At 47.1% G+C, this 27,107-nt stretch overlaps 1 protein-coding gene across 1 annotated transcript in view; it reads left to right on the plus strand.

The window, feature by feature from the left end:
* LOC121309471 (SCO-spondin) overlaps positions 1-27,082 on the plus strand; it is a 40,846-nt gene extending 13,764 nt beyond the window's left edge. Inside the window, exons 29-93 of the mRNA XM_041242418.1 lie at positions 72-178; positions 326-479; positions 854-953; positions 1,211-1,377; positions 1,900-2,133; positions 2,466-2,653; positions 2,861-2,981; positions 3,497-3,647; positions 3,753-3,892; positions 4,288-4,434; positions 4,782-4,946; positions 5,057-5,212; positions 5,895-6,011; positions 6,098-6,259; positions 6,452-6,670; positions 7,028-7,213; positions 7,402-7,596; positions 7,783-7,998; positions 8,326-8,504; positions 8,709-8,811; positions 9,078-9,242; positions 9,363-9,525; positions 9,764-9,867; positions 10,004-10,183; positions 10,262-10,468; positions 10,721-10,900; positions 10,983-11,174; positions 11,370-11,591; positions 11,826-11,975; positions 12,173-12,276; positions 12,393-12,610; positions 12,878-13,098; positions 13,259-13,405; positions 13,684-13,848; positions 13,937-14,088; positions 14,404-14,572; positions 14,936-15,044; positions 15,235-15,374; positions 15,620-15,745; positions 15,936-16,115; positions 16,366-16,590; positions 16,760-16,886; positions 17,238-17,437; positions 17,536-17,748; positions 18,032-18,177; positions 18,375-18,502; positions 18,646-18,793; positions 18,936-19,068; positions 19,567-19,725; positions 19,811-19,937; positions 20,033-20,238; positions 20,460-20,622; positions 20,918-21,000; positions 21,200-21,360; positions 21,472-21,601; positions 22,016-22,194; positions 22,317-22,425; positions 22,735-22,890; positions 23,399-23,737; positions 23,856-23,983; positions 24,359-24,471; positions 25,118-25,218; positions 25,652-25,689; positions 25,766-25,903; positions 26,134-27,082. Of these exons, the coding sequence (XP_041098352.1) occupies positions 72-178; positions 326-479; positions 854-953; positions 1,211-1,377; positions 1,900-2,133; positions 2,466-2,653; positions 2,861-2,981; positions 3,497-3,647; positions 3,753-3,892; positions 4,288-4,434; positions 4,782-4,946; positions 5,057-5,212; positions 5,895-6,011; positions 6,098-6,259; positions 6,452-6,670; positions 7,028-7,213; positions 7,402-7,596; positions 7,783-7,998; positions 8,326-8,504; positions 8,709-8,811; positions 9,078-9,242; positions 9,363-9,525; positions 9,764-9,867; positions 10,004-10,183; positions 10,262-10,468; positions 10,721-10,900; positions 10,983-11,174; positions 11,370-11,591; positions 11,826-11,975; positions 12,173-12,276; positions 12,393-12,610; positions 12,878-13,098; positions 13,259-13,405; positions 13,684-13,848; positions 13,937-14,088; positions 14,404-14,572; positions 14,936-15,044; positions 15,235-15,374; positions 15,620-15,745; positions 15,936-16,115; positions 16,366-16,590; positions 16,760-16,886; positions 17,238-17,437; positions 17,536-17,748; positions 18,032-18,177; positions 18,375-18,502; positions 18,646-18,793; positions 18,936-19,068; positions 19,567-19,725; positions 19,811-19,937; positions 20,033-20,238; positions 20,460-20,622; positions 20,918-21,000; positions 21,200-21,360; positions 21,472-21,601; positions 22,016-22,194; positions 22,317-22,425; positions 22,735-22,890; positions 23,399-23,737; positions 23,856-23,983; positions 24,359-24,471; positions 25,118-25,218; positions 25,652-25,689; positions 25,766-25,903; positions 26,134-26,298 (10,316 nt within the window). The 3' untranslated portion in view covers positions 26,299-27,082. The remainder of the gene's footprint in view (positions 1-71; positions 179-325; positions 480-853; positions 954-1,210; positions 1,378-1,899; positions 2,134-2,465; positions 2,654-2,860; positions 2,982-3,496; positions 3,648-3,752; positions 3,893-4,287; positions 4,435-4,781; positions 4,947-5,056; positions 5,213-5,894; positions 6,012-6,097; positions 6,260-6,451; positions 6,671-7,027; positions 7,214-7,401; positions 7,597-7,782; positions 7,999-8,325; positions 8,505-8,708; positions 8,812-9,077; positions 9,243-9,362; positions 9,526-9,763; positions 9,868-10,003; positions 10,184-10,261; positions 10,469-10,720; positions 10,901-10,982; positions 11,175-11,369; positions 11,592-11,825; positions 11,976-12,172; positions 12,277-12,392; positions 12,611-12,877; positions 13,099-13,258; positions 13,406-13,683; positions 13,849-13,936; positions 14,089-14,403; positions 14,573-14,935; positions 15,045-15,234; positions 15,375-15,619; positions 15,746-15,935; positions 16,116-16,365; positions 16,591-16,759; positions 16,887-17,237; positions 17,438-17,535; positions 17,749-18,031; positions 18,178-18,374; positions 18,503-18,645; positions 18,794-18,935; positions 19,069-19,566; positions 19,726-19,810; positions 19,938-20,032; positions 20,239-20,459; positions 20,623-20,917; positions 21,001-21,199; positions 21,361-21,471; positions 21,602-22,015; positions 22,195-22,316; positions 22,426-22,734; positions 22,891-23,398; positions 23,738-23,855; positions 23,984-24,358; positions 24,472-25,117; positions 25,219-25,651; positions 25,690-25,765; positions 25,904-26,133) is intronic.
* The last annotated feature ends 25 nt before the right edge of the window (positions 27,083-27,107 follow it).

The raw sequence follows: 27,107 nt of genomic DNA on the forward strand, positions 1-27,107 counted from the left end.
TGTAAAATCAGATTAATAATTTTGAGAATATGACCCTATATCCTGATGGTGATTCTGGTTGCTTTATTCAGGGCAGGCTGGACCTTGTCCGGTGGGTCACTTCTGCCCCCGAGGTACAGCCACCCCTCAGCCATGCCCACTGGGCACCTTCAGCAACCTGACCAAGCAAACATCAGAGGTACGGTATGAGGATATACTACAGTATTGCATCACGTTTTCTTACACTGGTAAAAAGAGATTGTTTTGGATGGACGAATAGATAAATTACTAATAGAAGACCCATGACAAAGATGTTCTTTTCTAATTGTGATGCTGTTTGATACAGGCCGACTGTATCCCATGCCTTCCTGGTCATTTCTGTGGTTCAGCTGGGCTCACTGCTCCAACAGGGGAATGCTGGGAAGGATTCTACTGTTCCCAAGGAGCCACAGTTCCTAACAGTCCAATCAGAGACAGCAGAGGAGGTCCCTGCCCAACAGGTGACCCAAGCAAGCCCCTTTCCATCCCACAACTCGCAGGCATACTGTGTGGGATGCATGAACCACATGTATTCAGACGTACTGTACAGTGTGCATATTTCAACTTGCAGAAGTATATGGTCTACATTCAAATGAGATGTTAACACAGCTATAGCCCTCTTAGTGTCTATAGTGCTATTCAGGGCTGTTTAGTGCGTGGTTAAGACCACACAAGTCCCACAGTAAATGTGATCAAAATGCATTGTGTACATGTTGTTACCTCAAATTATAATGACTTACTAACACATGTTACTATATAATTAGCATCAATTAAGTGTTTTCTAAGGGTTTTGAATTGTCGCTCATTGTGTGTTTTGCATGCTTCTTCCCTCCAGGTCATTTTTGCCCCAAGGGCTCTGCTGCTCCCCAGCCCTGTCCAGAGGGGACGTACTGTGCAGTGGAGGGGCAGGCAAGCTGCAGCCCCTGTGTGGAAGGGTACTTATCTGAGTCCAGTGAACCGACTGCCACACTGCAATCACTGTACACTGCATGCGCACTTCACTGGTAGTCCTTACAATTACAGTTTGTAACCCTAACCCTATACATGTACACCCTACTAAAAAGCCAGCGCTTACAATTAAAAAATAAGCATTGCACCAGTAATACTGCCTGGGGTTTTGCAATAGAAAACCAAGCAGGCAGGATATGAGAATACTGATGGCGACTGTATGTGATTCGCTGTTTTAACACAGGTACTACTGCCCTGTGAACAGCTCTTCCTATGCGGGTACAGAATGTGCTCCAGGTCATTACTGCCCAACAGGAACCTCCTCCTGGAATCAGATTCCTTGCCCAGCAGGCACCTACAACCCGTTCCCCCGAGGAGCCAGCCTGCAGGACTGTATTCCTTGTGAGCCAGGTGTGTGAAATGCCCATTGTATGAGTGTGATTTGCCTCTACACATGCTATACAGTGTCACAGCAGCCACATGGATCATGCTGTGGTGTGAATGTTTCCCTTGCATTGCGCACCCATGTCCTCCCAACTGGTTCTCATAAGATAGATCCATCAACATCTTGTTCCCTTGAAAAACATTTCTTGGCCCGGCACCATTTTATATGGGCAGTGAGTAAATCTCTATATGGTCCTTTTAAGTCTGCAATTCACCCACAACTTCAAACGATAAAGGCATCAGCCAAAGTGTTTGTCTACTTGACGGGGAGATTCATTAAAAAGATGATCCGCTTTTTGTGTTTTTGACAAATGAACTCTGCAGAGGCGCAGTGTGACTGTGTTTCTAACTAAAGGGCTTGCCGAATGTTTGCCCATGTTTTTTGATTCTTTTTTTTTTTTTCCTGATGTGGTAAAAATATATACACTGTGTATGATCGTGTTTGAATATTTCTAGAAATGATCTGGCATTACTGTTTTGCATTGGCAGGGCTCTACTGTGCATCGCCAGGTCTCCCCAGAGCCAGTGGGCAGTGTGCTGCTGGCCACTACTGTGTGGGCGGGGCAGTGACCCCCCACCCCAGCAACGGGATCACTGGAGACATGTGTCCCAGGGGTCATTACTGCTCAGAGGGGTCAGCGGTCCCACAGCCCTGTCCACCAGGTCACTATAGCAACACCACTAAGAACACCGCGCTCTTGGACTGCCTGCCATGTCCTCAAGGTTTGCACAGTCAAGTTCAACCAAAATACACACCATATGATTTTGCAAATCAGCAACAACATTTTGCAGCCCAGTTCTAATTTCAAGCCTTTTGAGAAGTGTCCTTTAGATAAGTCTGCCATAGCAAAAGCATAGCAAAGTGTAATAAAGCACAGTGAAAGCATGGTAAAGCATAGGCAAGCATTGTATAGCCATGGGAAAAGCATGATAAAACTGCAAAATGTATAAGGGCTAGTAAATCATAAATATTTTAATTATTAATATTAATGTAATATGTATTTATTTATTATAATAATAAATTAGATTGGCGCTTCTTTCACGTGTCTTGTCAGGGTTCTCCTGCGATGGGCACGGCCTGTCTGCCCCCTCAGGTTCCTGCCAGGCTGGGTATTTCTGCCCCCCTGGCCAGAACTCCAGCAGACCAGCCTCCTACACCTGCGCGACGGGACACATGTGTCCCCAGGGCAGCTCCCAGCAGAGCCCCTGTCCTCCAGGAACCTACCAGGACCAGCGTGGGCAGGTGAGCTGGATTACAAACAAAAAAGAGCAGCTTATTATGAGGGTCTGTACACCGGCAGATCTGTTTGAAACTCGTTATGCTATATAGATCTATATATATATATAGAGAGAGAGAGAGAGAGAGGTGTAAGTATGCATCAGTCATTAAGTTAGCCTCTTATGACTTATAGAATCATTATAGATGAAATTGAAATTTGCAAACCCACAGGCATTGTGCAAGACCTGCACTGCTGGGTTTTCCTGTGCTGGTACAATTCAGACTGAGACAGGGCTCTTGGTTGGAACGCAGAACCCCGACCCCTGCCCGAAAGGTCACTACTGTCCTCCAGGTATTTTTTTTAATTAATTTTTGTATCTGTGTACATGTATACATAGCAATAGCTTGCCTGCCATATAATGACATTCATACACGAAGGTACTCTGCCTTGAGTTCGGTCACTGAAGAATCTGTATTGAACATCACATGAATCCTTTGATCCCCCCCCATTCACAGTGAAGCGGCTTATTCTTTGTCTATTCTGGTGCCACTGGCATCCTTTCAGCATATCTATTTTAATAAACTCTCTTGTACATTATTGATGTTTTATGTTGATGATATCGCCATACATATTTACCTTTTATTGATGTCTTGTTTACCTGCATATTGTATTCTACTAGTATTATACTGTAAACTATATTTTTATTTAAATATTAATCTTGCATTGTAACCCTGTTTTGCCCTGTAACACCTGTAAGTCGTCTTGGATAAAGGCGTCTGTCAGATTAATAAACAAATAATAATAACTCAAGGTGGCATTAACAGAGTCTTAAATAAATTAACAAACATAATCCATTTTCTTCTCAGGCACAAAATTGGGAACAGAGCCTCCTTGCCCCGCTGGAACCTTTAACAACCGGACTGGCCTCTCTGACGTCAGCGAATGTGTGTCCTGTCCGGCTGGAGAATACTGCAGCTCTGCAGGGCTGTCTCAACCCACGGGGCCGTGCATAACAGGGTGAGGAATCAGAGAGCGCCTGACTCAATGTGCAATCGCATTCTAATACTGTGTTTCGATGTCCACAAAAACTTCCAGAAAAAAAATGTATGTGTTGACTTTCAGGTTCCTATGCTTCCTGGGGGCGTTCTCTCCACACCCTTTGGGCGATTCTACTGGAAGAATCTGCACCCCTGGGTTCTACTGCCCCCAGGGTACCACCCGCATGCTGCCCTGCCCTGCGGGGACATTCAGCACCTTGGAGGGTAAGAGTGGGTAAAACATCAACAAACCGCAGTAGATTATGCTAGGGCCACCCTGTCTGACAAGGGACACTGTGGTAGGCTGACGAATCACATTGATTAGATCATTTGCCTTGCATTTTTATTGGTGTGGATGCCAACTTGTTACAGGTGTGATAAGGCCAGCTGAGATCAATAGAAATTACCCCCCCCCCCCATTCACCTGATCAAAAGCTACAGGGACAACTACAGGTAGTTAAGTTAATGGAAAAACCAAAGCACTCCGTTTTTTTGAATCAGATGTCTTTTATGTATGAATGTGGTTGTTGCTCTGTGCTCAGAGTCACTGAATGTTATTACTTCATACAAATGTGTATGTACGAAACATTATAAAGATACACATGTAATCCTGATTGCAGGCGCTGGTTCCCAAGCAGACTGCCGCTTGTGCCCTCCTGGTCTTTACTGTCAGGGTCCAGGGCTGAGCGCCCCGTCTGGAAGCTGCAGTGCTGGATTCTACTGCACCGGGGGTGCAAAGTCACCCGCACCTACTGACAATACCACAGGTAGCTGAGCAACCATGCAAAACGGGTTTCACTGCAAAGAAACGCAGACTGGGGCTAAAATCACTTCACCTGTGAATGTGCCAAGATTGAAAGGGTTAAAAGAAATTTAATAAGAGGTCAAGCCATGGCTGTTTTTGTACACTATATTCTCCCTGTATTGCATCAGTAACCTAAGTGTGGATATCCCAAAGCCACTACTAAATATACATGGTAGATGCAATCCTTCCCTTGTTTTCTAAAATGCCCTGCCCATAATTAAATACAGTAAATACACAAATACACAATTTGTGCGGTACTGGTGGTGCTGTGTGTGTGTGAATGTAAACCCCTTGGCTTTTGTGTTTCAGGTTATTCCTGTGAAGCAGACACAGAGAGCTCTGGTGGCGCTGGATATTCCCATATGAACAGGACGACTACTGCCCTCAACCCGAGAGAGGGGTTCACAGGAAACGTCTGTCCAGCTGGTCACTTCTGCCCTGCAGGGAGCTCCTTGCCATCTCCCTGCCCTCCAGGTACCATCACACTTAAAATTTAATTCAAGCTCCAGGTGGATTTTAGAAATGCTAGTACACCACGTTGTGTTTATCATGGCTGTTCTGGGGTTTTACACTAACTGTTTCAGGCACGTTTCTGGCCAGACGCGGAGCTCAGTTGCAGACGGAATGCCAGTCGTGTGTCCCTGGGTCCTACTGCTCTCGGTGGGGTCGAAGTTCACCAGAGAGCCTGTGTCCTGAAGGCTGGTTTTGTCCGGAGGGGTCTGTGACTGGAGAGCAGTCAGGTAAAAGGCAATAATAGGAAACCTATTGAAAAGCATCACCCAGGCAGCTACTCAGAGAGGGCAGATACAGAGCAGATTTAGATTGATTAAAAACAGCAGGAGGAGGGGAACGTTCAGCAAGGCAAAGGGGAAAGTTCAGCAGGATTGCCCAGCAAAGAGCAGGAGTCCGGAAGCAGGCGAGAGTTGCTTTAGTACCAGTGGACAGCGATGATAAAGTCGCTCTCTCCTGGGCTGCATTCTTAAGGAGGTCAGTATTGAAGGCTGCCTGTGCCTTTGTGCTGTCAGTAAGCCTGCTGGCTTTTTTCCAACCTTAATTACTATCAATTATTTCTTAATGCATTATCAATGCCCTCTAACACTTGCAGCTTCGTCACATTGGTTCTGAGACGCAACTTTGTTTTTTACTCCCAGCAATGTGATTTTGCTTAAGATTTTTATATCTAGGTGTTCCAGGCATCTGTCATTGGTCTGCAGTAAACACAATGCTATATTTTGGTACTATAGCTGCAATGTTCATTATATATATTTTTTCCAGGAATTGCTTTGAGTCATTGCGTGTTTGAGTAAAAATATAAATACATACTCATTTTCCATTTGCATTTCCACTGACAGGTTGGAGTGAAATGCAAGCTGGCTGAATATCTCATACTTCTTATAGAGTTTTTCTGTTTACTTGCTGTAGCATATCGGTGCCCACCAGGGCATGCTTGCCCCATGGGGAGTGCAGAGCCTATGCCCTGCCCATCCGGCTCCTATCAACCTGCACCCAGACAGTCCTCCTGCAGACCCTGCCCCCCAGGTGACTCCCGTGCTGTTATCAGTGTTACAGCATTAGAGCTAAACATCTCAGAATAGATAGCGTAATATCTTTCTTGGTCTTTGCAGGTTTGTACTGCCTGTGGGGCTGCTCCTCCCCTTCCCCCTGCCCCCTGGGTAGTGTGAGTGGTGCAGCCGGTCTGCAGTCAGAGCTGGGCTGCTCCCCCTGTCCTCCTGGATTCCACTGTAACAGGACTGGGCTGACAGCCCCCACTGGACCCTGCACTGCGGGTGAGTGACCCAGGCCACATGGGACCCCTATGGCAGTTTAAACCGAAGCATGCATTTGTAACCTTACTGAATGAGGCAAGGTGCAGTGGCTTTTCTAAGCAAGTGTGATAAAAATGATATTTTTGAATGCAATTATTTTGAATGCCTTCACTATTTGATTTGCACTCAACATCTCCTGATGTTTTTATAAAGGTTATTACTGCAGTCATGGATCAAAGGAATCCAGCCCTGTCAATCAAACCTTTGGAGATGTGTGCCCACGTGGGCATTATTGCCCTGAAGGAAGCAGCCAGCCTGTGCCCTGCCCAGCGGGTACCTACCAGCCTGCCACCCACCGCGTTGAGCAGAGGCATTGCCTGCCGTGCCCGCCTGGAGCGTACTGTAGCTCGGAAGGGTCAGGCCAAGAAACAGGTGGAATATCAACGCATTTCAGTGCCTCAGTGCAGCAGGGGTGTACCTGGGTCTATTTTAAAGACATTTAATCAATAGTAACACCAGCAGTCATCATTTAGGGTATATTTTAATGATCTAAACCGTGGCAGATTGAAAAAAAAACAAAAAACACTGGTCTTTAAATCAAAACAATAGTACGTAGAATACAAATACAGTGAATTGTGGTCAGCGAGGTTTTGTTTGTATCTTGCCTGACTGTGGTGGTCATGTTCCCATATATCAGCTACAATATTAAGGTGATTTACTACACTTTTACTAGGCTTTGTACCGATTGTGTAACAGTATCACTAAAAGTTTTTGTTTTTTTCCCTCCAGGTCTCTGTTTAGCTGGATATTACTGTACAGGTGGTGCAGTCACTCCTACACCACTAGGGGGCCCCACTGAGCACTCACGCCTCATTGATGTTTTCTGCAAGCTCAGAACCCCTGCTAACATTTTCTGTATGAATGGTAGCTGTAGCAACGGGACTAAAGCTCAGACATGTTTTGATTGGTGTTCAGGTAACGCTCTCCTGCTTTGAACTGCTTCTGAATGAAATAAGAATAATCTGTCTGTTTTAAAGTCTGTTCTGATTACATACATAAAACAGCTTCGTTCAGTCTAGAACAGTTTATTAAATACATATTTGTGCCTAAATTACTGTTGTTGTCTTTGATTGCGTTAGCGTTGTGGTTGTGTTTGTAAACAGCTGGTCCTTGCTGTGATGGAGAGGGGGGAGCTGGTGCTTCAGGGAGCTGCTCCCCAGGATGGTCGTGCCTGGACTGGACTCTGACTAGCAAACCCTGCTCCGTTCCCACAATCAGAGCCACTCTGAACAGCTCTGAGACGCTGCTAAAGGGTGCTACGTGCGGCGCTAACTTCACTGGAGGTGTTTGTCCCAAAGGTACCATCCCACATTTCAAAAATATGTCTTATTGTTTATGAATACGTTCCAAAAAACAAGCTGGAGGTGTGAACCGGACATGGGAAATGCATTGCAGCTATGAACAAGAGCAATTTTAGAATTAGAATTTTTGCAACAGCTTGGTTTGTAACGTGTGTTTTCTTTTTTTAATTCCTTTTCCTCCAGGATTCTATTGCCCTGAAGGTTCCGCCTGGCCCGTACCATGTGACTTTGGCCAGTTTTGTCATCGGTCCCGCCTCTCTCTTCCTACTGGACCATGTGCCGCCGGGTTCTATTGTGGGGGCGGGGCATCAGTCCCTAACCCCACTGCCTGCCCCCCTGGACATTACTGCCCACAGGGCACCCCGAACCCATTGCCCTGCCTTCCAGGGTCCTTCAACAGTGAGTCATTCTGTGAAAAAGGATGTCATTTGTGTAGTGCATCAAAATAAAAACTGGAAAAAAAAACCCAAATCAAACAACTGTAAATAAAATAAGGAAAGCAATTTAATAAAACAGAAAGGGTTGTGTAAGGTACGTTAATTGTTCCTGGCTTTAGTTGTGGGTAAATTTTTGTGATTTATAATATGGTTGTATAAATGATTTATTGAGTAAGAAAGAGCACAAGCCTTTGAAGTATGAGGCATTTTCAAGCAACAATCTGTGCATCAGGCCTTTCCACTGTATGCAATATGTACTTGAAATTCACCAGCACGCTATTCCCTGCAGCCTTTCCTGGAGGATCAACATCAGCTGACTGCAGACCGTGCCTCCCCGGTCATTACTGTGGGCAGCATGCACTGGCCGCTCCTAGTGGCGTGTGTGCTGCTGGCTACTACTGTCCGGGTGGCCAGAATTCATCCAGGCCAATGTATTACCCCTGCTCCCCGGGACACTTCTGCACTGAGGTCAGTGAAGTCCATCACTCTACCGTGGTCTGCAGCTAGGCAACTGTGTGAGTTCAGCTCAGCCAGAAGCAAAGCACGATTGAAACAGCTGTGAACCAACAGATTTGGTTGCATTTTTGCTTTGCAGTCGGTTATTGGAAGATGTTTTTTTTAAGGGCAGCACTGTGACCGCGCGCTGCACTGAGTGCACACTGTCTGTTTCAGGGGAGTTCCAATCAGACGAGTTGCCCTTCAGGCACCTACCAGGCTGGCTGGACTCAGTCTGCCTGTGAAGAGTGCCCAGCAGGGCTCTACTGCCAGGGTCCAGGTGAGAACAACACATTGTAACTGAATAAGCTATACCCAAAAAGACATTGCAGGGGTTCTGAAGACATGTGGCTGTTTATTCCTAGTGCCTATATCTTGTATTATTTCAGATTGTATCTGCATATGGCCAGTTACTGTAGTTCAGGTGGCTGAATGCAATAGGTTCTTATGTTTAACAAGCCTTTGATTAGGTTTTTGGCATGAGAATAAGAAGTGAAATCTGCCCTGTGGCAATAGAAGATCTCAGAATATTTTTTGTTTTTGTAGGTGTCATCCATCCAGCTGTCTGTCCAGTGGGATCCTATTGTCCACCTGGCTGTACATCAGCAAATCAGTACTTGTGTCCTCCTGGTAGCTATGGAAACCGTCCAGGGTTGGCTAAGGCATCTGACTGCTCTCCCTGCGATCCTGGAATGTACTGCATGGGTTCAGGTAGATAGCAGTTTTGCTGGACTACTGTGTCTCTTTGTCTCTAAGAAAACAGTTTTTTATCAAGGGGCGCGTGCATGCAAAAAATGAAAAGCTAGCAGTAATCTTGCTGTTTGTTTGTAGGCAGCACCAGGCCGTCTGGGCTGTGCAGTCCTGGGTTCTATTGCACTGGAGGGTCTGCCATTCCTGCCCCTGGTGACGGTGTGATGGGAGACAGGTGCAGGGCGGGGTTCTACTGCCCCAGGGGGAGCGCCACAGAGCAGGCCTGTCCTGCAGGAACCTTCAGGTACAAGTGCTGTGAAGCAAAGACTTCATTTTGCAGGTAGACATGCAGCATTATCATTATGAGTTTAACAACAATGGGAAGAAGCTGTGGCCTGCAGTGTTGTCTTATACACAAGTACAGCTAAGAAACCTCTTTTTATGGTAGAAAGTAAAAAGACGTTTGCTGCAATCTTTGCCAAACATGTTTCGCTGTTGGTTTGAATGTTTGCAGCTGTTGTATTTGGGATTGCTTCTTTCAGTAACAGGCCTGGGCTCTCGGACTCTGCACAGTGTCAGGCCTGCTCACCTGGGCACTTCTGCACTGAATCTGGACAGCCAGCTGTCTCTGGACCCTGTTTGGCAGGTAAATGATCTTAATGGCATTATTTAAACTGGTTGGGAATTAAACTTATCTGATCGATAGCCTGTGTGGTATCCTCAATAAAGGTGCTTTCGAAAGTAATATCTGTACAGGTTAAAGTCCTTATTTTTCTTTTTAGGTTTTTATTGTCTGGAAGGCTCTCGGAGTTCCACTCCTATTTTGAAAGAATTCGGAGGTGTCTGCAGCCCGGGACACTTCTGTCCGAATGGGACAGCCCTTCCTGTCCCCTGCCCGACTGGCACATACAGAGCAGAGAGCGGGGGGAGATCGAAGGGGGACTGCACGCCATGCCCTGCAGGTAATGTGCATTTGTCTGCAGTGTTGTCATACCGGGTCTCTCTTAGAATCCGTGTTCATTATTACCTTCCATTTTCAGGTTCCTATCAGGGTCTGGAGGGTCAAAGGCAGTGCGACCCTTGTCCCCCTGGGTTTTACTGCAGACCCCAGGCTTTGCATGCCCAGGGAGCTGTGATCCCACAGCCTTGCCCAGCCGGGCACTTCTGCCCCAGAGAGACAGAGTTTGGCACCCAGAAGCCCTGCCCCCAAGGAACCCACAGCAGGCAGTTGGGATTGACCTCTGCAGGTAACCTGCAGGTTGTGTGGTAATGTTTGCATGAGCTCCTCGGGTATTTGAAATGCTTCGTTTCCGTTGCACAAAGTTATTTTTAAGTTAAGAACATACAAAATGAGAAGAGGCTACGAAACCCCCCCTACATCGGTAACGGCTATTCAAATAAAGTTGTTCACATCAGGCGAATTGCATCATTTCTTTGACAAAGGAGTTTGTGGAAACTGTCTATTCTGGGGTTAAGAATAACCTTCATTCTGGTTGCAGCTGAATGCTCCCCTTGCCCGGCTGGCTATTTCTGTGGTTCTGAAGGTCTGGTTCAGCCCACCGGACCCTGCGCTCCCGGCTTCTACTGTACAGCAGGGGCCTGGGTACCGAACCCCAGCGATGACGTCACAGGCGCTGCCTGCCCCAGAGGGAAGTACTGCCAGGCAGGATCTGTTTCAGGTGGGAAATCCATTCCAAGTAGACAGTAACAGAGCATGCATTGTATGCAGGTGCAGCAGCTCATCTCTTCTGCATTGTGCAGGCAGCTGCTTTGCAGGATTTTACTGCGACCTGGGATCCAGCAGACCAGACCAGAAGATCTGCCCCTGGGGGTTTTATTGCCCGAATGGCACAGGCGTCCCCGTCCCGTGTGAGGCTGGGACATACAGCTCTTCATCTGGGAATAGCCAAGCGACTGACTGCAGACTGTGTCCCTCCGGCATGTTCTGTCAGGGTAAGAGTAAACTTAATCGAAAGGTTTTTAAAAAGAGAGAGTGTTATTAGAAATTATAAAAATGATATAATGGATGATAAAAAATAACAGGACTGTAACAAACAAAAAAAAAAGCATGGAAATTAAATTAGTGATTGCATATGTGTCTGTTTTAACAGCACCGTTTATAACTGTACATTTTAAACTTGTTTATAGGCGATGCCAACACTGCTCCCGGGGGTCTTTGCTCAGAAGGGTTCTACTGCCCCCCTGGGCAGATCTCATCCAGACCGACCGCCTCTCGCTGTCCCCGGGGGCATTACTGTCCTGCAGGGTCAGCTGCCCCAAAGCCTTGTGGGATAGGAACCTTCCAGCCGCGGGAGGAACAGGGATCATGTGACGTCTGTCCGGCAGGCTTCTACTGCCACCCATCCAATGGTGAGGCAACTTTTCTTTAAAAAAAAAAACCATATATATATATATATATATATATATATATATATATATATATATATATATATATATATTTACAAACTCATGCTGACAGATTTCAACATTATTGCTAATCAGCACCCTGATGTATTACTGCAGTAGCTTCCTTTGGAACAGCATGCAGTTGACTGGCAGGGAGACCCTCACTTGATTGATCTTTCTTGCTCCTCTCTTATACAGATTCGGGAGTGGTGCGGCCCGAACCGTGCCCTCAGGGTTATTTCTGTCCTCCTGGTACCCAGTCGGGCACTGAGTCACCCTGCCCCAGAGGAACCATCGGACCCCAGGCAGGAGCCGGCAGTCCAGCCCAGTGCCAGCCCTGTCCTGCAGGTAAGCTGGGGAGGGAATGAAAATCTAAAAGGATGGGGTCTGCATGCAGTGGGGTTGAGGGGATCTCTCTCACACCCAGTCCTGTTTAATAACGATTAACAGAATAGCTACGTTATTACCGGTAGTAATGGCACTGCCAGGTTACACGGGGGAAGGAAGCTTGCTGCTCTCGTCCTGTTTCCCTGTTCTGTTTGTAGGGATGTACTGTGCATTCCCAGGCCTTTCCGAACCCACGGGACCCTGCCATGCCGGCTTCTTCTGTTCTGGGGGAGCTAGCAGCCCGAACTCCTCTGAATACATGGTAAACTTGTTCAGTTTCATTGGGGTGCAGTTTTACAAATCGGGGGACGTTGTGTGTTTATTTGTTTATGCTGCATACGGGTGTCTCCATACATCTTTCTTTTTGGACCTCCCCAGGTTAAATCTGATGGGATTTCCTTTGCTGGTAACAGTGTGTGCCCGGTTGGTCATTTCTGCCCAGCTGGTACAGGATACCCACTGCCCTGTCCTGCCGGCTCCTTCTCCAGCTCTCCGGGACTGAAGGGAGCAGACCAGTGTGAGCGGTGTCCCCCTGGGTACCACTGCCACAGCCCTGGGCTGGCACACCAGAGCCAGACCTCCCCTTGTGATGCAGGGTGACTGATTCCATCCCACTCGTAATGATGTGGAAAGATTGCAAATAGAATATTATGCAGAATCCGCAGTTTTAAAAAGTTGATATGTGGCAGACCTGCCATTTGTCATTTTTAATGATTCACTGAAAATTGTTCTGTTAAGACAGCAGCACCAGCTGAAAACACCCTCCATGGGTACCATCTTTTAGATAAGTTACCAGGATGTGAGAGTTTGTAGTTCTTTGTTGGTCCTGTGAGTGTCATTAAACGGTACTGCATTTTCTTCAGCTACGTATGTCTTGGAGGAAGTGCTACCGCCCGTCCTACTGATGGTCTCCACGGTTACCGGTGTCCCAGTGGGTTCAGCTGTCCTGCCGGAGCTGGCATTGAGGTGCCCTGTGAGCCTGGCACCTATAGCCCTATGCCAGGGGCTAGCGTGTGTCTTCCCTGTCCTGCGGGCACCATGTGCAACTCCACCGGCACTGAGGAGCCCAGCCTCTGCCCCAGAGGTAAGGTGAAACGACCAATACCACATCAAGGAATGTACTTCAACAAGTAGCAACCAGTTCTGGTAACAACCAAGCCAGATTCATTTCAAACCTGCCTCCCTAAGCAGTCATAGTCAGAGGATAACGTCGTCAATTCCTTCTCTCTCCTTTGGGTCCCCAGGTTATTATTGCCCCCCGCAGACTGCCCTGCCCCTGCCCTGCCCCGCGGGCACACTGAGCAGCCTGGAAGGAGCCCTGTCTGTCTCTGCTTGTGTGCCCTGCCCAGCTGGACTGTACTGCAGGGGAGAGGCAAATACAGGGCCAGACGGTGGGTGCCCAAGTACTGTACCTGTGTTAGAATAGATGTTGATTAATGTCACTGCACGGGACAGCAATATTAAGATTGTTCCCAGTGCTTGGCAAATAGTTCAGAAAGCCTTCTAACACTTTAGGATACCTGTGATGTAAACTGCTCTTGCAGTACAGTGGAGGATGTTATGTTATAGCCGATCAGATTAGTAGGGGAATCCTGTATTTTGCTAACAATTATCGTTAATCAGTAGGCATTGCAAGTATTTTATATTCCAATTCATTTCCTCACTCCAGGCCCGTGCCTGCCTGGGTATTACTGCCAGGGGGGCGCGGTTGATGCAGTACCACAGGGCTCTGCCGTGTTTCCCAAGAACGGACCCTGTCCTCTCGGGCACTACTGCCCAGCGGCAGCTCTCGCACCAGTGCCCTGTCCACTGGGAAGCATCAAAAACACAACAGGTGGGTCTCTCAAAACAGAGAGAGCAAAGCATGTCAACTCCATGACTCTGTCCCTGCCGTTCACCTGTGTGTGCTCTGCCCCTTGCAGGTGGTTCTTCCTTGGCAAGCTGTCTGCCCTGCCCGGCTGGTCACTACTGCTCCAGCGAGGGTCTAAGCATGCCCAGTGGCCACTGCTCTGCAGGGTTCTATTGCCCCTCAGCATTTACCTCTATCAGCCCCAACGCCTTCCTCTGCCCAAAGGTGAGAGCTGGCTAATACAGGGGTGTGTGCGTGCGCTGACGTTATACAGAGTTTGACAGATGAAGGGATGAAGATAATCCTGCTACACTGGCATTAAGAGAGCACAAACATGTGTGGGGATCATTTGGACAGGTAAGTGCTCCCTTACAGGAGAACGCATCATCCTGGTATCTCTGGTAACAGAGATTTCACAGACTTCTGTTGATTCCATATCCTGGCCTCTCCAGGCATTAAAGGGTTCTTCAAACTCCCATGAATGCCCTGTATTGTATATAGTATACCTGTGCATGGTACTGACACCACCTCTCTCCTCAGGGTCACCACTGCCCCCCCGGCTCGGCTCACCCACACTCCTGTCCAACTGGAGAGTACCAGCCCAACCCGGGGTCTGATTACTGCATTCCCTGCAGACCAGGCTTCTACTGCGAAGAGGCCATTGCTGGAGACCCCCGACCCTGCCCTCCACACACATACTGCCCCGCTGGTACACAGCCCCACTCACAGTAGATGTGTGTAATCGCCCCCCCCCCCGCCGTACCGTGCATGTGTTTTATTGATGAGCTGCTGGGTGCTCTCTGCTCAGACAGCTCCAAATGTCTAAGCAGCTTTTAGAGGGATTTGCTTCTCCAGTACAATTTAGAATTACAGTACCTGTTACTTCACGATGAACTGAAGGGTAAAGGCTAGTTCATATTTTCATTTTTGTCTCTAGCTGGTTGCACCACCCCCATCGTCTCCCGGTGGTTGTAAGACTGCAGTACGAACCAGCCCAGTTTGAAACAGTATTGTTCATGCTAGCTGGATCCTACCCTTGATGAATTGTGTGTTTGTGTTTGTGTGATTGTAGCCACGCAGGTCCCTCAGCTCTGCCCCAATGGGACCTTCACCCCAACTACCATGTCCGGCCTCCAAGAGGAGAGAGAATGCTTGCCCTGCCCTTCAGGGAAGTTCTGCAGGTACTGCCATTTTCTATCACTGTGGCTTTTAACCCCCAGTCCATTTCTCTATGATACTGGAGTTAGTACCACACTGTTTACTGGGATGAATTCATTCATTTAATTTCAGCCTACAGCAAATGCTGCATGGTATGGAGGTCATTGTGTTGACTCTTACACCTGGTCTTGTCTCCTGTCTGTTGTTGTGCAGAGGAGGGAAGATCCAGGGAAGCTGTGCCGCCGGTTTCCTCTGCTTGTCTGGGAGCTCCGAGTTCACCCCCCGTGGCTCTGAACTGGTGAACCGCACCAGCTGTGAGTGGGGAGAGATGTGTGCCGGGCCCTGTCCTGCAGGTAGCGCTCCTGTTTAACCCTTTCAATGCATTTACAGCAGCATACTAACATTTTTTCTTTACCCTAATGTATGTTATACACTTTGCTATGATCTTACATCGCAGCAAACTTAAATAAGGGTAATCGCCTGCTATCTACATGGATACTAACCCAGAATAACACAAATGTGACATCAGTCTTTTAGAGTAAGCAAAATGATTATTCTTTTAGTTTTTGTGTGTGACTTACAAATATTACCTGAGCAGGGTTCTACTGCCCTGAAGGAACGAAGGAGCCCAGGGCATGTCCAGCACACACTGTCAGAGCCTCACCAGGGGCCAGCCAAAGAGACCACTGCCTTCCCTGCCCTCCACAGTACTGGTGCAAAGAAGGTAAGGAGCATAAAACATGCCACTTGTGTATTAAATCTAATTTAACATACAATACATTGCAGTGGTCTTATAAGTTATAGTTGAAAGAGAAATAACAGCCCAGATAATGGTACCAGCAAGACAAAGTTACAGAATTCATTCAGTGACCCCTGGTAGCGTCCGAATAATCAACAACTTTGCGTTCCTCCAGGGGACCCTGTCCGGCATCTGTGCCCCGCTGGACATTACTGCAATGGGCTCAAGGAAAGTGACCCTCAGATCGCAGCGGGACCGCGAGAGTGTCCGGTGCACACATACCGCGCTGACCCTGGGGCAGGGAGCAGAGGGGACTGCCTGACCTGTCCTGCTGGATACCACTGCAACTCCACAGGTCTGTTGCTTTCAATTTTTAAAGCACTCACTTTCCTTTTAATAATTGCAATCATTCTGGGTGTTTTTCGGTAATGTTTTTCCAACGTATTTTTGTATGCACTGTTGGTCAGTGCATTGCAGACAGGAAGATGATGTCATACCTCCCTTCTAAAGAGAGTTTCGTGGCGGAATATGCATAACCCGCAGAGCAGACTGGCCCGAGAGCAGAGCTACAGATCTAATGAATTTCTACTCTAATTGTTTGTCAGGTATCATAGACTATGTCCACTACCCCTGTCCGCCAGGGTTCTGGTGCCCCTGGTCAGGAAGTCCGGTTCTGTGTCCAGCAGGAACCATGAGAACTGAACCGGGCAGTACCGCAGTGAGCCAGTGTGACCCCTGCACTGCCGGCTTCTACTGTCCCGATCCGATGGTAACTGGCCAGCCCAACATCCACGGGATTCCCTGCCGAGCCTCCTATGAGTGCCCCCCAGGTGAGAGAGCTAATACTGTATACAAGATAGCGGCTTCTCTCCAGACACTACAAAGGCACCTTGGGCAAAGGCTTCTATGTGCGATCTGTGAAATATGTAAGCATTTTATTTCAGGCACTGTAGGATCCCTTTGAGAATTACTTTTTTTTTTTTTATTCTCCTTCTCTAGGTGCAGTGACTGAAGTGTTGTGCAGAGCCGGATCGTATTGTGGACCCCAGACTGGAACCCCCAGCGCCTGTCCTGGGGGGTATTTCTGTCCAGAGGGATCCCAAAGTTACAACACACCTGCACAGCTGTGCGTTAACTTTTTCTTTCCCTGGTTAAACTGAGCTCTAGGTTTAAGTTTATTAAATATGGTTTGAAACAAAATCTAATTATATGCGAGAGAGAATTTACCCTGTTGCTGTTGGCAAGGTCTACTCTTACATTAAGGTAAAGTAAAATGGGATATTCTGAACTGTAAAGCCATAATAAACTAAGGCAAGTAGACACACACTTTGGCTTGTGTCTTCTGCATTCAAAATGTTGGTCTGCTTGACTTGGTTTTTCCCATGGTTTTACTTTAGAAACAGGTTTGTGATCAGGGAGATCTCTGTGGTGTTTTGTGATCGAGCGGTTACGGGGGATTGATCTGATCTGTCCTCAGGTGTGTGTTCCCCTTCTACTGCCCCCCGAGCAGTTCGCGGCTGCTGCCCTGTGATGGGGGCTTCATGCCGGTCAATGCGAGCGGCCTCAGGGACTCACTGGAGAAGAGCTGTGTGGAGTGCCGTTCTGGGACATACAGACCCAGCTTAGAGAGTGAACTCCACTGCCTGCCCTGCCCTGCTGGATACCACTGTCCCCAAGGTACCTCGGGATGGAACTGTCATGTTATATAAAGGACAGTCTTGGGTGTGGACCTGGAGGGCTGATCAGTGCTTCTGTGTTGTGTTTGTTCAACTCAGGCACAGAGCACTACATGTCGAACTCGTGTCCCATTGGGTACTACTGCCCTGCTGGCACGGCACTGGCGGTACCATGCCCTCCCGGTTCCTACGGCAACAGCACCCAAGCAAAGCATCGTGGGGAATGTTACCCCTGCCCTGCAGACACCTTTAATCATCTGTTTGGCCAGAAAGCCTGCTTTCCATGTGGGAGCTCATCCTTCTCACTTCCTGGTAATCTTACCGATTTTTCTTACCGAGTTCAGGCCCTCTATTAAATATGCCTTACATGGGCAGCCCTGGTCTCGAGTTACTCTTAGTTTAATCTCTTTACAATCCTCCACGTTCAAGAATGTTAGACGTGAACAATGTAGGCTTTGCAAGCGCAGCACCTCTGGGTAATTTGACTGAATGTTGGTGACACGGGAGATTATAATACTGTATTGTCTCTAATGTCCCCCGATGTCAGAGCTCACTGCAGGGAAGCTGTTAAATAAAGCAGGTCTGATTTCCTCAGGCGCTGACTCCTGCACCTGCCGTGGACTGAACCGGGCCTTCCAGCAGTCCGACGGCTCGTGCATCTGCAGAGCGGGCTACGTGTATTACAATGAGCTGGACCAGAAGAGATCCACCGGCAACAGCGACATGGACTGTCAGTCAGAGGTCAGAGCTGCGCACCCACTTACACATGGGCTGATTCACTTTTCAAGGTTTACCGACTCCAGTCGTCTGGGGCATTAATGCAGCGCACTTAAAAAGACCACCTCTGCTCATGATCACTGCTGCATAAACCTGCTGTGATTGCTGCACCAACCCAGAGCCCCGGAGGTTCCCAGGCAACCTTTCCTCCTGTATTCCAGGTGAACGAGCGCTGTGGCCCCGGAGAGGTGAGGCTGGCCTCCACGAGAGAGTGTGTCCTGCCTGGAGGATATGACTGCACTGCAGCCTGTGGGAGCCAGGGAGGGAACCTTGCTGTGGAACTTGGAATGTCAGTGTAGCACCGTGTACACCTTCTAAAACACTGCGTGTCTTTACTCAAACCTGCTTCTTATAAATAAGGTGTACTCATTCCCTCTAGTGTCTGTCTAATAACTGATAACAATGTCTCTTTGAATCTCCTTTGCGTTCCAGCTGCCACTGCGCAGAGTATGTGTCAGCTGAAGAACTCTGCAACGCCTCTTGTTTGTCTGAGATGCCCAAGATTACCGCTAGTCTGGGGCCAAATGGACAACTTGTGCTAAACATCAAGGATGGAGAGGCCAGAGGGACCAGGAACAAAGTGAGCCTGTTTATATTAACCTGATAAGATCCCCTTCATTAAAGCAAAGCTCACTGATTACAAGTTGATCTATGAACCCGTAAATCTGAAGCTCTTCCGATGCAGTATTAACTGGATTGCTGCTGTGCTGCTGTCTCTCCAGCATGTGGTGGATACGCTGGGTCCTGAGGAGTACAGCCCTGCCGCTGGGAGTGTCCATATTGTCCACTTTGCACCCCACGGGGTGTTTGGATTGATTGTGAAAGAGAGAAGACTGCTTGACGTTTTTCTCTCAGGTGAGTCTCATTAATAGTCCAATCAAAAACATTTTGTCAAAGTGCAGCTACTTAAAATCAAGACTAGCAGTATCAAAACTGCAGCGAAATACCATACTGTATAGGAAACAGTGGATCTATCAACACTGCAGCTGAATACCGTACTGTATAGGAAACAGTGGATCTATCAACACTGCAGCTGAATACCGTACTGTATAGGAAACAGTGGATCTATCAACACTGCAGCTGAATACCGTACTGTATAGGAAACAGTGGATCTATCAACACTGTAGCTGAATACCGTACTGTATAGGAAACAGTGGATTTATTTTACTTGAAGACTTTTTTTTTTATATATTAACTGGGCAATAAATAGCAACAGCTACAGAGAAAAGAGCATGGTTAAAAAGAACAATGATTTATTTTGAATTCCAGTAAACGATGTTGATAGTTCCTGAGGTTTAGGTTCGTTTTTATTTCTTTTTTAAATGATGACTCTCTCCTCTGTGTCCGTGTCAGGAGAGAGTACGAGTTCCGAGGTGACAGAGACCCCCGATAGCTTGTTAAGGAATCGAAGGAGCTCAGAACACGTTGCTGCAGCACCCAGGATCCCCAACCCCATCGCCTGTCTCAAACCCAACGACATGATCATCTTTCAGCTCTCCCTCAACCACCGCAGTGAGACTCCGCTGGTTATCATTGTAGTTCACACAGGGATTGCATTTCTGAGGGTGTTTGTAGAGCTTGTGCTCTTTATTTCCAGACCGCAGCCGAAGCCACTTCCCAGTGTACCAGAAAGACCATCTCTTCAACAGCAACCCCAGCTGGGATTCAGGAGCCTTCCGAAGACTAGGGCACTTGATCAAGGAGACTCGGTTCAACGTCTCCAGGTAAGGAGCCCTGGCTTTCTATCCTGTAGGAAAACGTTCCAGTGTTTTCATCTTTGTACAGTAGCATGTTGTGCGTGTGTGTGCTTCTCGTTCAGATTCGCCCACGTGTTCTCGGAGCCTGGGAAGTACGTGTTGCTGGACAATGCAGCGCCGGAGCGCAGCCTCATCGTGGTGGTCAGCGAGCATCATACTGAGTGTGAGTCCAGGAGCTTCCAGCCCTCGTCACCAGGGCAGCTGGTCCGACACGGCGTTCTCAAGCAGCGGCAGCTCAATTTGGTACCGAACTGGGGCGCCATTGCAGGTAATCAGAGCTCCGCATGCTGAGAGATCTCAATTCAGAACCAAGCTGCCGAGCTTTCAGATCTCAGTGTTGGGCAGCAGTCTGCAGTCCCATCGTGAAACCACAGTCCCTTCAGGTCAGAGTCTGAACTGCTTGGAACCATTGTTCTTCGTAAACAAACGTTACAAAGAACAGCAAAACCGAGGCCGAGTGTCTTCCTGAAATGTGTTGTGCCCTGCCAGGTGTGCTTTGTCTCCTGGCCCTGGCGGTCGCTGTGCTGACGGTCTCGGCTCTGGTTCTGAAACCCGTTCACGCTGGACTGAGCCCATGGAGGATCTGGAAACCCAAGTGGCGCAGCTTGGGAGAGCCCTGCATCCCTCCGGGTTACATCTACACCAGGGCCAGGTACAGCAGAGGGGCCAGTGCCTTGAACATACTGTACCATCGGAACAGTTACTGACACCCAGCACCCAGAGCTCTTTTACAGAATCTCAGCAGTTTAGCAAGCCTTACCAGAGCACACACACATCTTTATCTTTATTACATTGGCAAGAAAATATCATCCGATGCTTTAGGGAGGGCGACCTTTCATTCGGGGCTTTGCTAAGTTATAGTTTGAATTGTGAGCCCCCCGCTGGCACTTTTGCTGTAGTTTTAAACATTGTAATATTTTTCCTTTCATGTCCTTTTGCAATTCTAGTTTGGAATGCTATGACACTCTTGCTTGCCGGGGAGAGGGAGAAGGAGCAGAGATAGAAGAGGAGTCTGCAGTTTTCAAAGCCGGTGAGGATGTCTAATGATTTATTGATATCAAGCATATCATAAGTGGTGGGGGCAATGTTTCAAGTAAAAGATGTTCATGTGAAACATTTTGCTTATATGAACTAATGCAAAATGTCTCTTTCTAAGGACCATTGTATTTGGAGCATACAGCATAATACACTAATTGTGTGTGTGCATATATATATGCTGTGTGTTGCAGGTAAAAGGCCAGGGGAGATGGATTTGGAGGATTTCAATGTGCGGACCCTCTATGATAAACTGGAGGACCAGAACCTTCATCTGGCTGCCCAGCTGTCCAAGCACCGTAGTGAAATGCTGGACTTCTACAAGAGCATCTGCCAGCAGACTGAGGCTTTGAAGGTGAGAGGCTTTGACCGGACACTGAGCTCTCCGCATCTACAAATCAACTGCACACTCCTAGCTTATACAGCGTGTACCGTGTAACATTAAACTGAAATCTACTGTCCCTAGGAAACGATGGAGGGTATGGACCCTGCTAGACTGGCTGTGCTTGAGAAGAAGTGGGTCCTGTTTGAAACACCTGGTCTAATTAAGAGAATTGAAGACCAGGAAACCAGCAGCCCAACCAACGACAAGAGCTGTAAGAGATTTTAAACAGTATACTTTACTATCAGTGTATTCCCTTAAAAAACACACACACACACATAACCATAGCAAAACCAGAAAGTGCAATGCAATGAATTTGGAGCAAGTACAGCAGAGTGGTATTGGTTGTGTAACACACTGGTACTGCAGTGGATTACCACTTAGAATTGGTGCACACCATTGGCATGCACTCATTGGTATGGTACAGTTCTGCCAACGAATAATAGCTTAGTAGACACTTGGTAGAGATCTACCGCATTTCCATTGCATGTCACTGAAGAGCTATAGCACTTACCTCAATGCCATGGAGGGATCTTCAGTTCACTGGAATTGAAGTTGAGAAAACCTCTTGCTCGACAGACTTTGCATTGTTGGCAGATAAGAAACCTTGTGTTTGTCTTGTTTGCAGGTTCCTCCGCTCACCTATTGGAGGCGCTGTTGAGAGGTGTGGAGGATCTGCTCTTCGGGATGAGTTCAGAGAATCTTTCCATCCGCCGAGAGGAAGCACAGAGGCATTGTGGGATAGCAGATTGCTTGAGCGTGTCGAGCGTGCCCAGTCACTTGGGGGTGGATACTGGGCATGCCAAGGTAAAAACACACCTGCTCCTCATACACAATAAAACAATATTTTCCTAACAAATTAGGATCCCCTATAAAAGTTGCTTTACCATACCCTGATGTGCTTTCCCATGCTGCCTGTGCTTTACCAGGGCTCTCTGTTCCAGGATCCCAGCACCTCCCAGCAGCCAGCTCCCAAACAAACACTAACTGCTGACACAGGAGAGTCTTTTCCAGACACAGGAGAGGCCTGCCTCTCAGGTGAGCTTGGTTACATGCACACAATGCCTAAACCATTCCTTTAGTACTTTGTTGTATCTGTTGTGCCCTTCTGTGGTGACAGTACAACAGAGCTGAAATTTAAAAAGCAACTTTTCAAGAATATCAAACTTGATGTAACTGATCAAAACAGACCTATGCAACAGGGTGGAGGGAGTCTTAACCACTACACAAAAGAGCCGGACTGGTCTGCATTCGTGGCTGTAGAGCTTTTAACCTCATCTCGACGACAGAGGACAGGACGGGATCCGTAACGGCAGTGTATCACACACCGCTATGTTGGTCTTGCAGGGCAGCAGCTGCAGGTTGCGGACGCAGGCTTGTGTTCTTTAAGTGACCAGGAGCTTGGAGACCTGATCACAGCCACCCCGCTCTCCAGCACACTGCAGCAGATACTGGAGTCGCTTCGAGACAGACACGCCCGGGAACAAGGCAGGGAAACATGGGGTCAGTATTCCACTACCTCATGGGTGTTCATCTTATTGAAACTGCACATGCTTGCACAGTCTCAACCAAGCAAATGCGCGTTAGTTAATTAGAAAAAGAAAACATTGGGATAATGGTCAATGAAGTCATGAGGTTTTGTTATTCATTTCCTTTAGTTAGTATATCAATGGAATTGAACTGGTGCTGCATACAGTCGAATGCTGAGCCTGGGGTTTCTAGCTCATGCATCAGGTTTTTAACTGATAGCCACGTTACTGCAGCAATGTTTAAAGACGTTCCTGGTGGTAATTTGCTTGTGAGATCAGGGTGATACATGCTATTGACCACTAGATGGCAATAGAAACCTGACAAAAAAAAAAAATACAGTACAGTAACCCAGTACAGAACTGCTCATACCATGTTTGTTTGCTGTAGATGCTGGTCTCCAGTTTGGTATTACTAGTTATATTTACATTTAAATTTCAACGTCAGCTTCACAGTCAGCTGCTTGTGTCTGTTTTCCCTTCAGAGCGTAGAGAAGCACCCAGGCCACAGACGGAGGCAGGAGAACTAGTTCCTGTTGACCTGGAAGCTCTGACTCCTCAAAACTTCACTGTGTTCCTCTTTGGCCGCCACATTGTGCGCCTGCTGTGCAGCACCTGTAGCTTCCCCCCAGTCACTCTCCTGCTGGCACAAACAGTTCCGGACAGTAGTGGGACTGCGCACCACTATCAGTATTATTATCACTACACTGGATATTTCTACTATGACACCTGCAATCGAATCCTGTACCTGCACACAGCCAAGCTGGACAACTTGGGGGAGTTTAGTGCTGTGCTCCTGCACACTATGGCACACATCAGTGCAGGTGTGGCATATTTTGATGATCGCTACAGCCCTTTTACGTAGCTGAGCTGTAAAATTTATTTGCATTCATTTATTGTGTGTTTGATTGCTTGATGCATTTTGTTTATTGCAATGCGCAGGATCTCAACCCAGAGAAAAGCAATCTGCTGTGTTTATCAGAGAGTTTCACAAGGCTATATCAGCAGTGTGCGCTGCATTCTTCCACGCTCACTACCAAGTTGACACCTGGGAAGATGCGAAGGAAAAGGTAAGATTATCAATGCAAAATTATGATCCTGTAAGCCTTTGCTCCAGTAAATCTGTACTGTGACTGGAACACCTCTACTATGCTGTTCCAGTGGCTCCTTGGGTGTAGTGTGAGATACTGTGTGGCCATTCATGAGTGCAGGCAACAGTATATCCCTGTTCATTTACCCTTCAACCTTCCTTTCTCTTCTGCCCCTCCCTTCAACCCTATTTATTTGAATGAATACCAGCTTTGCAGTGATGGTACCTCCTTGCCTACTGTAGTGCAGGCGTGGCTTTGAAGAATTCCCGTTTCTTAGGAGAGATTTTCCACATTGATTTTTTCCTGAAGTGCACTGTATGTTCTGAAAGTGATTTGTTTAACATGTTTTGAAAGGGGGATTCCTGTGCCAGTACAGCAGGGTCTGCCCGGCAGTCCGTATTTGAAGATTTCATGAACCTGAAGGTGCCACCCGAAAGAAGGTTCTCCAAAGAAATGCTGGAGGAAAGGTGAGACTAATTAAAGCGAGATAAGTTTTGATAAACCCCATTCACTGTGCTGTGCCTGGAACAATATCATTGCCATTCCATTACAATACAAGAGGATAAACCCACAAACCCCTACAAACCTGAAACCAGAGCAGGACATTCAGCAACACAATAGACTGGAAACACATACTGCACAGCAGGCCTCCTGTTATAATACTGCAGTACTGTGGGTGTGATAATGGTACCATTCTTCCTATGGCTCTTACCATGCTACTCTTGCAGAATGGTTGCATTGCCATTTATAGAGCCACTGGGTTCATTTGGTCAGAATATATTCTGTGTTGTGTGCTTGACATTTACAGTACAGTGCTAGCTTGCCTTTTGATCTGCCAGTAAAACACTTGTAATGAGTTTATTGAAATTGAACATGCTTGTAGATTCTCAACCAAGCCTCACTTAGCATCCCCCCAGGATGTTTCTGGAGCTCTGCTATAATGCACTATTAATAGTTTCACCAGCAGCAGCTGATATAATGACAGCCCATTAAAAACAGTATCAAATCTGTAAGCTCTGGGGCTCGTGAAGGTGTGCAAGCAATGATTAGCCGTGGGTCGATCAGCCTCTTCCTTATTCTTCTAAACCACTGTAACTTCCTTTTGGATTGCAGGCTTAAAAAGTTCAGATCTTTTCTTTTGCACCTCAATCTCCGAGCGGTAATGAAGCAGAGAAGACAAACGGAGGGTCGGCACGCTGTGAACGGACAAGAAGGTGACTAAATCCAAGACTGAAATACAGATACACAATAAATACATAATGCAGTCTGGTAAATATTTCATAGTATGTGTTTGCAATACATTTAGTAAACATCGTCACAAGGCCTATTTGTCATTCCTGTGTTCTTGTTTTCTTAATGAATGAATTGTTGGTTAGAACAGCTTTGTATATAATGCTCTGTTTCAGTCACATTCCAGGTGACATTAAAATCACACCTGTGGCCTCTATAGAGCGCTCCATGTGTCTTCTGTCTAAGTACAGCTGGTACACCAGAGTGTAACTGTTAACCTGTCCCCCTGCAACACTGCCTCCAATGGATATAAGGAATGCCACATTTTTTGTCTATGTCGTATTGCTTACTGATTTATTTCTTACATCCAACAGGGGGTGATTCTGTAAACCGGTGTGCTTTTTTATTTATTTTCAGAAACAGAGCCTGAACACAGAGGAGATTCAGCATTGCAAGTAAGTAGTGATCTGGGTTAGGGTTATCTGTTTCTGCAACACAGGTGTCTGCTACCAATTGCTGTCTGTAACACAGGCGAGGATCCAGGCCCTGGAAGAGGAGACTGATGGGCTCAATGAGGACTTCTTGCAGCTCACTACCCAGCTGCTGGAACAGAAGGAGCAGGGCAGGCAGCTGGAGGAGAAGCTGGAAGCGTTGGAGCAGCAGACACAGGTGGGGTGGAGACCAATAACAGCCCTTACTGGAGAGCTAGGCAGAGGTGTGAGGTTCTTCTGTACATTCTATCAGCAATGACCAGCACTCTAGGGCTGCAGGAGCTGCAAGCCGCTAGAACTACTACTGTATATTGTAGTGCCAATGGCTGTACTGAGCTTAGTCAGGTTAGTACTATAGCTCACACTGCTTGCAACCCCGAGTGTTTTCCTGTGTTTATTTTGATGCAGGATGCACATGACACTGTGAGGGGGGATGATTTTGAGCGTATCCTGAAAGCCCTGGCCCAGGGCAGAGAGGAAGCCCTGATGCTGGCGCTGAAGAGACACTGTGTGTCCCAGAGGCTGAGTGAAATTGAAACGGATCTATCCGCGCTCCGTGTCGCAGTTCAGTGAGCAGCACTGTGCCGGGTTTCTGCAGTAAGGGGAGGGAAACGACCAAGCTGATATATTTACAGAGCTGCTGACGGCCTGGCTAAGGGGAGCGGCTCCTTTACAGTTTTTTGGAGCTCCTTTTGACATCTGGTGGGATATGATGGTTTACAAGTACATTGTTTTGCCTGCTGATTTATATTAATTTTGTTTCCCTTTTCTGTGTGTAAAATTCATATACATAAAAACAAGAAATGTTTGCTTTAACACCGTTAATAGGGTTTAGCGCCGTCAAGGTAAACTATATATATATATAATTTTTCTGGAGGAATATGTAACAGTTAATCCATTTTTATTACAACCTCTGATTCCTCCAGAGAAAGCTGACAGTTGGAAACGATAGCAGAGACTCCCAAATGGCCCACAGACTCATCACTTGTGAATAATTTGAGAAGTTTTAAACACAGAAGCACCTGCCAACCAAGTTCCTACTATTTGCCCGCTATCATGCCCGTTGTTACTGAAACAGAGTCACATTTTACAATGCAGAATGAGTGTGTGGGGTGGGTTCTGTTGTTTGAGGGACACCCATGTACATAAGTGTGTGCTACATAGCACAGGTGGGGTTTTTTTTTTCCCTCCAACCCTATAGTTCGACTCATTTTGCCAGGAACAATTGTGTTTCCTTTTTACTGTAAATATCATGTACATCAGCGCCCATGTGAATATGCTACAATCTTTACATGTGTTATAGCTTTGTGTGTAACATACAGCATTTTAGATGTTGAAATAAACATCTGAAACCATATGGGTGATATATTTACTACATATTT

The sequence above is a fragment of the Polyodon spathula genome, unplaced genomic scaffold (genome assembly GCF_017654505.1).
Source record: "Polyodon spathula isolate WHYD16114869_AA unplaced genomic scaffold, ASM1765450v1 scaffolds_1286, whole genome shotgun sequence".
NCBI classification, from domain to species: Eukaryota; Metazoa; Chordata; class Actinopteri; order Acipenseriformes; family Polyodontidae; genus Polyodon; species Polyodon spathula.